This window comes from Mustela nigripes, chromosome 4, assembly GCF_022355385.1.
Source record: "Mustela nigripes isolate SB6536 chromosome 4, MUSNIG.SB6536, whole genome shotgun sequence".
In the NCBI taxonomy this organism is placed as follows: domain Eukaryota; kingdom Metazoa; phylum Chordata; class Mammalia; order Carnivora; family Mustelidae; genus Mustela; species Mustela nigripes.
The window spans coordinates 109,606,433-109,616,603 of NC_081560.1; the positions used below are offsets into that span (position 1 = coordinate 109,606,433).

Sequence of the window (10,171 nt, forward strand, 5' to 3'; positions counted from 1 at the left end):
TGGGGGAGACGCGGGGTTGGGGGGGGAGGAGGGCGCGCGTGGTGCCGGCGGGGAGCGGCGGCGCCCCCTCCTCCTCCGCCTCCTCCTCCTCCTCCACCTCCAGCGCCGCGGGCTCCTCGGACATGGCCGCGGCGGTGGCGGTGGCGGCCGCGTCCCGGCGGCAGTCGTGCTACCTGTGTGACCTGCCCCGCATGCCCTGGGCCATGATCTGGGACTTCACCGAGCCCGTGTGCCGCGGCTGCGTCAACTACGAGGGCGCCGACCGCGTTGAGTTCGTCATCGAGACGGCGCGACAGCTCAAGCGGGCGCACGGCTGCTTCCCGGAGGGCCGCTCCCCGCCCGGCGCCGCGACCCCCGCCGCCGCCAAGCCGCCGCCGCTTTCGGCCAAGGACATCCTCCTGCAGCAGCAGCAGCTGGGCCACGGCGGCCCCGAGGCCGCCCCGCGCGCCCCGCAGGCCCTGGAGCGCTACCCCCTGGCGGCCGCCGCCGAGCGGCCCCCGCGCCTCGGCTCCGACTTTGGCGGCAGCCGCCCGGCTGCGGGCCTGGCCCAGCCGCCGACACCGCAGCCGCCGCCCGTGAACGGCATCCTGGTGCCCAACGGCTTCTCCAAGCTGGAGGAGCCCCCGGAGCTGAACCGCCAGAGCCCGAACCCGCGGCGCGGGCACGCCGTGCCGCCCACCCTGGTGCCGCTCATGAACGGCTCGGCCACGCCGCTCCCCGCCGCGCTCGGCCTCAGCGGCCGCGCCGCCGCCTCGCTGGCCGCAGTGTCTGGGGCCGCGGCAACCGGCCTGGGCTCGGCGCAGCCCGCCGAACTGAGCTCGCACAAGCGGCCGGCGTCCGTGTCCAGCAGCGCGGCCGTGGAGCACGAGCAGCGCGAGGCGGCGGCCAAGGAGAAGCAGCCGCCGCCGCCCTCGCATCGCGGCGCGGCCGACAGCCTCGCCACCGCGGCCGGCGCCACCGAGCTGGGCGCCGAGGGCGCGAGCAAAGGCCGCGGGCCCGGAGAGCAGGACTGGGTCAACCGGCCCAAGACCGTGCGAGACACGCTGCTGGCGCTGCACCAGCACGGCCACTCGGGGCCCTTCGAGAGCAAGTTTAAGAAGGAGCCAGCCCTGACTGCAGGCAGGTTGTTGGGTTTCGAGGCCAACGGGGCCAACGGGTCTAAAGCAGGTAGGGGCGGCTGTGGAGCGAGGGGCCCTAGGGGAGAAAGGGGGGGCGCAGAGCAGAGGAGGGGGGTGTGCTTTCCATTCACCATTCTACCCCAGCCCAGAAACAACAAACACCCAACTTCCTGATCTGCCTGAGGCGGAACCAGTGCTTAGTGGCAACGTGTTCCTGTGCTGAAGCAGCACAACAGAGATGAGTCAGACTGGGCTGATAGGCACTGACACAGGGTTTTCCTTTCCCAGCACATTCTTGGATGGGAGCGTGAGGGCACCAGCCACCTTTTAACCTGTTGGGGGATGTTGACGATCGTGTGCACAGTTCAGCCTGGGTACATGCATGCTTGTGTAGAAACAGGCGGTTGCATAGGTGCTGTGTTCTGTGGCCTTTTAAAATCCTGCCCCAGAGCCCCGTGAGTCTTAAGTGTTGTGAGTTGCACGTGCACTGGAAATTCATGTGAGATTTTCTGTACAGGCTTTGAGAGAACAAATTCTTTAGTGAGTCTTGTGTTAGTAAAAGAACCGTCCTTTTCGGTGCACATCCGTTTATTTTGTTTTTGTTTTTTCCCTTTTCTTTTCTCCCCCTGCCAGTTGCAAGAACAGCAAGGAAAAGAAAGCCTTCTCCAGAACCAGAAGGTGAAGTCGGGCCCCCTAAGATCAATGGAGAGGCACAGCCATGGCTGTCCACACCCACAGAAGGGCTCAAGATCCCCATAACTCCTACATCCTCTTTTGTGTCTCCACCACCACCCACTGCCTCACCTCATTCCAACCGGACCACACCGCCTGAAGCGGCTCAGAACGGCCAGTCGCCCATGGCAGCCCTGATCTTAGTAGCAGACAATGCAGGGGGCAGTCATGCCTCGAAAGATGCCAACCAGGTTCACTCCACTACCAGGAGGAATAGCAGCAGTCCACCCTCTCCGTCCTCTATGAACCAAAGAAGGCTAGGCCCCAGAGAGGTGGGGGGCCAGGGGGCCGGCAGCACAGGAGGACTGGAGCCAGTGCATCCTGCCAGCCTCCCAGACTCTTCTCTGGCAGCCAGCGCCCCTCTATGCTGCACCCTCTGCCACGAGCGGCTGGAGGACACCCACTTTGTGCAGTGCCCGTCTGTCCCTTCGCACAAGTTCTGCTTCCCTTGCTCCAGACAAAGCATCAAACAGCAGGGAGCTAGTGGAGAGGTCTATTGTCCCAGTGGGGAAAAATGCCCTCTTGTGGGCTCCAATGTCCCCTGGGCCTTTATGCAAGGGGAAATTGCAACCATCCTTGCTGGAGATGTGAAAGTGAAAAAAGAGAGAGACTCGTGACTTTCCGGTTTCAGAAAAACCCAATGATTACCCTTAACTAAAACTGCTTGAATTGTGTATATATCTCCATATATATATATATATATATATATATATATATATATACACACACACACACACACACACATATATATATATATACATATATATATATATCCAAGACAAGGGAAATGTAGACTTCATAAACATGGCTGTATAATTTTGAGTTTTTTGAATACATTGTGTTTCTATATTTTTTTTTTGACGACAAAAGGTATGTACTTATAAAGGCATTTTCTTCTTTTGTTAATGTTATTAGCATATCTTTGTGCTTTATTATCCTGGTGACAGTTACCGTTCAATGTAGGCTGTGACTTGCGCTGCTTTTTTAGAGCACTTGGCAAATCCGAAATGCTTCTAGCTGTATTTGTATGCACTTATTTTAAAAAGAAAAAAAAAAGCCAAATACATTTTCTGACATTGTAAGATTGCCTTACTGTCTGTTATTCCTTATTGCTGGCCCCTCTCTCAGGCCAGAGGCCAGTTGGTGAAGAAGGAAATGGAATGAGCGAAGGGGGCACTGTTGTGAAGTGGGCAGCATGCCACTGAGAAATGTCACCAAGTTTACCCCAAAACATTGTCCTCTCAGAGTAGCAGGAAAACAGAGTTTGAGTCTTTCTCTGTTTTGTTCTTAAAGTTCAGTTGTTGGGATAGTGATGACTGCCTGAGAGTTGCTGCTGAGAGATTTTTTGGACTGTGTGGTTTTGGGGAGGGGGGATTTTTCTTTTTTTTTTTTTTGAAAGGCAAAGTTGACCACTGTTCACTGCCCACGTGATCAGTTGTAAGATTACAACGCTGCATGTTCGTTGGTTACATAATACACAATTCAGTGACTGAAGGGCGGTGATGATGGATGGTGGCGTGTGCAAGATGGCACTGCCGTCTTTGAGCAGAGCCCGGCTCTGCAGCGTCACCTTGTCTTTTTAAACACCCCAGAGCTCTGTTTGGTGGTGGTGGTGTCGTTTCCTTTGAAAAGAGTCGCAAGAGAAGTTACAGTTCAGGTGAACTTGGAGATTGTGGGATTGGTTTCGTTTCTGTTTTGTGTTTCGTTTCGTTTTGTTTTTTATCATTTACCTGTAGTGCTATTGCTGTTGGTACTATCACCTACCCCCTGTTTCTAGTGAGTGCTAAATACAGTATGGTACAATGACAGTAACAGCGCGTGGTGCTGCCGGGACTGCCCGTGGGCATATCAGTGACAGCCCAGATGGGGGTGGAGGAAACCTGTAATTTCCTTCTTACGTGTGTTTGAAATACCAAGTGAATAATACTGTTCCTCTGGAAAAAAAAAATGATAAACTAGTGAAAATTAAAGAAAAGGTTTTAATAATAGGCAGGCCCCACCTCTCAAACTATTCTTAGAAACCTTTTGTAAACTAATTTCTTTTGATTACTATTTTGCATCAGTAAAACGATTTTTTTAAACCAATAAATCATCTGTTATTAGAAATAGTTGTCTCACAGTGATACTGGTTTTTCTTTTGTGCTGTTACGATTTAACATTGACAGGAACACTATTTTAAATCCTTTTATGTTCAGGTGTTTGTAACTTGGCCCTATAATTAGGCTGAATCATGGCTTCAAGGTCTACCACAACTTACGTGTATCGTTTATGACCCAGCTTCTATTTTAATTTGAAAATAGAGATTGTTACCCTCTTTGGAGTCTTTTTCAGTTACGTTTTTGTCTTTTTTAAATTGCTCAAATATTTTTTAATGGTCCGTTTATTAACACTTGAAAATCAGATACTGCACCAAATACAGTATTTTTGTTGTAGTGTTTTTAATGAGGGCACTTATTATTAATGCTGTGCAAATTCATGTTACCGGTCATTGTTATATTACAAACAGACTTGCATGATTAACCAGTTTGTTGTTACACTTTTTTTTTTTTTAATTGGCGCATCTATGACTCAGACTTATGTAAAAGCAGAAACACACTTGCAGAAACACAGAGTCAATTTTACATGCCCATAAAGACATGTGTAAAGAATTCAACTATTATGGTTTGTTGTATAAATGTGTATCTAAGCACTTTATTATAAACTGGAATTTGACCTCATAGATTTTACAAGTTGATCAGTCATTTGACCTAATTCGTGGTAGCTATCTGTATGCTTTGCAGTCTCAATACAGATAAGCTTTCTAAAAAAGATTAGTAAAGAACCATCCTGCTGTTTTGAATAAGTCTATCCAGCTGTGGAAAAGACAACCTATGGTTTCTCTGTGCTGGTGTTTAGGGAGCGGGGGAGAACAGGAATAGCTTTAAAGGGCTGTGTGTTGAGGTTACTCCCATTAAAAACTAAGGTCTGCATGAGGCCGCCTGGCCCTTGGGTGGCCTTCGTGGAAGGCTTGCAGCTGTAAAATGTTGATCCGGGTTATTTTTCTGGCATTCTCTTAAGTTAAAAAGTTAACGCTGGGGCATGGGTTTGATCTTTTGTTGTACCTGATGGCAGTGCAGACATCCTCCACAGCTGGATAAAAATGTCAGAAAGCTACTTACTGTACATGGGCAGTATCCGATTTCAGATCCTAAATATTTCAGCTGTGCTTTTAATACTCAAAATATTAGGGGATGGGGTGTTGAAGCTTTCCCTATTTTGCTTTAACATTTATAGAATTTAACAGATGTACTGTCTTTCATGTGGCCTCACATTAAAAGTTATGAGAACATACACATGGTTTACAACTTTTACTATATACCTTTCCTTGGCCACCAAGTATTTTTAAAGTGTGCCACCTTTTAACCTTTACTTTTTTTTTAAGTTGAAGGTGATACTTTTTCTATATATGATGAAACTCATGTCAGCTTAAGTGAGTGTAATCTCAGATACCAACATTATTATATTTTAAAATCACGCTATGGAAAAATCACCTGCATTCTGTCATGTGTCAGATTTACAGTACCTTTTTTTTTTCTTTAACTTTTAGCATTAAATAAAAATAAAATTGGGAGCACTGAACATTTTCTGAGGCCTTTTTTAATTTTTTAAAGTAAGCTCAGAATGGCTATTGTTTTAATCACTAATGGCGGTGTGACCAAAGGATGTGTGGGGTTTGGGGTTGGGGTTTGAGTGGAACTGCAGGAGAAGAACAGGAGATAAAAGACCCGGAACAACAAGGCAACCGAGGGTAGGGGGTGGAAAGGTGCTAGGGAATGGGGAAAGGGCAACTGGATAAGGGAAACAGATAAAGAGAAGAGCTGAACAAAGTACAGCCCCAAAGCACTTGTTTATTTTTCAACCTGCTGTACCGCCGGCTACTCTGCAATCGTAGACTAGAAGGAAAAGATCCTGACAACACTAAAAAGGCTGTCGAGACATGGAGTTCCTCTCTGGAAAGCTCTGAAACGAAACGGCCATGATGGGCTGTGGGAAATGCACTGAAGACAAAAGAGGGGGAAAACAGCCTACCTTTTGGAAAGCTGTGTAATAAAGTCAGAGCGAAAGCCAGGTGTGAGGTTTATTGATGTCCTGAAATCTGAATTTATAAATAAGAGGTGGGAAGCACCAAGACCCATTTGCAAGACATCGGAAGACAGTTCCTAGATGTTTGCAGCCTTTTCATTCTATTGATCAATGGCTTGGCAGACTCCTAGGAAAGGAAGTTGTGAACCTGACAAAGAGTTTGAGGATAGGGTGCACACAAAACTGACTATGTGTTTTAAATTAAACAGCAACTGTTAATGTGTAGCCAAATATATTTTCAGTAGGGGTGGTCTGGTAACTTGGAGGACCCATCACTATGTGTGTGTCAATAATTTTTTTTATTAGTCTGCTTAAGGCAGTTTTCAGGAAACTGTATTCTTAATAAGTTAATTATAGCTTATAATACACAACACGATGTTTCATTTAGTAATCAGGTTAAAAGAAATGTTGAACTATTTTTTTAATTAAAAATGCTAAATTTTATTTTTAGTAAAATTTAAAAGACTGCAGCTTACAGAAGTCATTTTTAAAATTTCAAAAGCTCCTCCCAAAGTAAACTTTAATGATTGCATTCAGTTTCCAGTTAAAAAACCAAACAAACCAGACTCTTGATGTGGCAGATGTCTTTGTTTATTCCCCAAAGGAGGGAAAAAGTTAAGGGGAAAATACAGAACTCCTTTTAATTCGTAGACTTAAGTCCCTCGTTACTCAAAGTTTTGCATATGATTTATAGATGGTTTTATTTGGTTAGTGAAGAGTAAAATGTTTCTCTTCCTGATTCCAAAGTGTGTACGTGGAATCATTCAGAAAAATGTTCAGTCGTGTGTAGGCCACTAGAAGTCCTGAGTCACCCTCATTTGCTTGCCTTCTCTTCGTAGGGAACAGTGTGAGAAGACACGCCTTTCCTCTGTCACAGACCAAGGTCAGAGGCACCAATGAATGGAATACATATTTACCTACTTCATCATCTGGGGTTCTAGAAATGAGAGGTGGGGGGGATGCTGTTTAACTCCTTCAGTGCCAACGGTTAGGCCTCTGTCAGCAACAGTATTGATTATAATCAAATAGAAATTATGGCATAACTTACCAGATTATTAATAATCTAGAGGTTTTGTTGCTGTTCCTGTTGACTACCTGCATTTTTCTTCAGTTATGAACCCTGGTAGTAATTTAAAAGGCACACAAATACACAAGAAGTCAATTTGTAAATTCAGAGGTCAGAAGGTAGAAAGTGACTGGATTTATGGATTATCTGTGGATTTATTTCTCTGTTAATCCCCAGATAAGTCCATAATTAGGGATATCCATACTATCCCTATTTACCATTAACTAATTTGTACCTAATTTAACAGTGAACTTTGTTTTAACCCATTAGTCTGTTGTTACCTGCTCCTTCACTGTGTCGATACAATTTCACATGGTTGATTTTAAAAAGCTTAACTTTTTAAATTTGAGATATCATTTAATAAAAATTTTTTTTAAAATCTTAGAATCAAAATCTACATTGGCACTGATCTTTATCACAAAATATTGTGAGCTTCTGTATGGCACTAAGTGCCATAAACCAACCCATACGAGCTATAGAAAAGATATTCTGGGGCAAAAACGCATGCCGTGGGCAAAATCATTTCTAGACTCATGTAGACATGGGATCCTAAAGCTATTTTATTTTGAGTCTAAGGAACAATTGAGTAAAGTCTCCTTAATAGAACAACCCTATCAGAATGGTATAAACAGTTTCTTTTATTATGCAGTTTTAAATACTGCTTTGAAAAAAACAGTAGCCCTTTAAAACTCAAAAGTCTTCGTAGAATGAGTCTAGAGTGCATGTCAAATTTATCACAAAGTCAGCCATGAAAATCCTCTAGGAGGTGATTTTCTTTTGGGTCAGACAAGGTCTGGATAAGAGACTACAGAATTCCTGGTTTAAACTGGAAGCTTCAATGCACTGGTTGATCTCATTTGTTGAATGGACTTTAGAAGTTGGATTGCATAACTGAACAGCCTCCTCCAGCAATTCAGCAGAAGCCCTTGATGCTGAAATAAGACATCCTATACAGAGTAATAATGCCCCATTTGAATATTTCTAAATATGCTTTGCATTTTGGGGAAAATGAACTGTGTTATATAATCTGTGGATCCCATCACCTAACCACTTAGCAGTGACTATTTCATTCTCCGTATCACTATCACCAGTTAACATCCGATGCCCATGAGGGGACAGGCATCATGCTCAACCAAAGAGTCACATTTTGCTGCGTAGGTACTTAGACAGCAACTTTAGCAGATAAATATTTGGGTCATTGCCTATTTCTCTGCCTTTTGGAAAATACCTTGCCCCTGACAGTTGGAATCCAATAATTTGAGCTCTATAGGTGGCTATTTATATTGCCAGGGAAAATAAGTCCAGAAGCACTTCATCAGAACTCAGGACCTAAATTTATTTTAATGTATAGTAAGAGTTCATTAAAAGTAAGTTTAATGTATAGTAAGAGCTTCAGATTACTGAGCTTTTGCCTTCGTTTACTGTTTGATTTTAAAAATATCAACCACACCAGTAAGAGTTCTTCTGCGGAGAAGTGAAACATAGGAGTAGGGATGGCCTGAGTCTGAATAAATCAGCATTTTGTTTGTTGCACACAGACTTGGCTGGAGGCCTCCCGTGTTCTCCAAAGCCTGAGAAGACTATGCCTGCGCTGCCAAACAGAAATAGGCTAAAAGCCTCCTTACCTCCATTTTTATTTATGCCTCCAAACAGCCATTCCCTTAACTTTTTTTCGGTGATAAAAGATAAAGATTTATTGTGCCCCATACACAACTGAAATCAGAATTTCACAGGAGGGTCACAGTCATTAGAGAAGTTTTAGAATACTAGTCTCTTAATAAGCACCATATGGTTGTCGCCGTGATTGCTTGACACCTAGTAAGCAGGCACATGATCTAGTCTTTGAACAGCTGGGAGCCTAGGCTCCAGCTCTCTGGGAGCTTGAAGACCCTTCCACGGACTAGGAGGGACGTCAGCTCGCGTGATGAAGGGCCCTGATGGAGGAAAGTTCACGCGTCGGTTTCCTTGCAGGAGTCTGGGAAGTCTGGCGAGGGCTAAATTCTCACGTGGAGGACTGGGTCTCTCTAGAACTTCCGCCTGGAACCTCGGGAGGACTGTGACACGGACGAAGTCCGAGGTCCAAAGTGCTTGCACACAAGAAGCTCATTAGGCACAGCAGGCCACGGTCACGCATGAAAGGGGCCGCCGGACCTCAGTATCTTCCTACAGATCAAGAGGCCGTTGGAAAACACTGGGGCCAGGTCAACATCGTCAAAAGGCAGCTTTTCCTTTTTTTTTTTTTCACTTTTTATCACTGCTCACAGCGGCGTTTCTGAAAAGGAAGAAAACAGCCGCCCGTGCTGCCAAGCCCTGTTTACTGGAGGGGAAGGAAAGGGGAGGAGGCTCCCCGCTCTCCAGCGGCCTGCGTCGGGCCCGCGCCGCGAGGAGACCCACTGCGGTTTCCAGCGCGGCGCCCTGACTCACGCCGCGCCGGTGTTTATTTATCCCAGAACTGGTGCCGGGGCCGCCGGCGCAGCGCCTTCTCCCCGCGCCCCGCTCTGCACATGTGGGGCCGTGCGGCAGGACCCCACGGGGGCGGCGGCCGCACCCGCGCCAGCCCAGCCAGCGAGCCAGCTGCGCGGCTATAATTAGCGAGCAGCCGCGGCCGCGCGCCCCGCCCGCGTGCGCGCGCGCCCCCGCCCGCGTGCGTCCCCGGCCGCGCGCTCTGGACCGGTTACCGCGTCGTGAACCAAATAAAGTAAAGGTCTGGCTCCTGCGGGGCGCGGCGAGCGCGCGGCGTGCCAGCCACTCAGGGGCGTGGCGAGCCCGGCTGCCCAGAAAAGATCCCCCGCGCGTCAGCAGGAGCTTTGGCTGCGGCTGCGAGGGTCCCTGACGCGCTGCCGGCTGTCCTGGGTGGATTTTCTAAGTTGAGGAGGGCACATGACTAGAGCTGCTCCAAATGTCACTCCCTTTTTGGAAATCATGATGCTGCCTCCCCCCTCCCCGCCCCCACCAAGACTGTGGCTATAATAAGGCAAATGTTCCGTACTGGTGGAGTAAACACTCGCATTTAAGGGGCATCTGTCTTCGGCGAAAGCACACCGATGCACAGTGCGTGTCCATAAAAACGTGTTTATTAAGCAGACCTCGGGACATGCCCATATGCGTGCTGCAGAGTCAAAGTACTGTTCAC

The 10,171-nt window shown here is 47.2% G+C and overlaps 1 protein-coding gene across 2 annotated transcripts; it reads left to right on the top strand.

Moving 5' to 3' along the window:
- Nucleotides 1-6: 6 nt before the first annotated feature.
- IRF2BP2 (interferon regulatory factor 2 binding protein 2) lies at nt 7-2,547 on the top strand. Of its 2 annotated transcripts, none has more exons than XM_059397298.1 (2): nt 7-1,167; nt 1,752-2,547. In XM_059397298.1, exons 1-2 carry the CDS (start codon nt 123-125, stop codon nt 2,465-2,467), a joined length of 1,761 nt encoding a protein of 586 aa, XP_059253281.1. In that variant the 5' UTR covers nt 7-122; the 3' UTR covers nt 2,468-2,547. The 2 variants fall into 2 exon arrangements, with proteins under 2 accessions (XP_059253281.1, XP_059253282.1); XM_059397299.1 differs by having other exon boundaries at nt 7-1,119.
- Nucleotides 2,548-10,171: the final 7,624 nt, after the last annotated feature.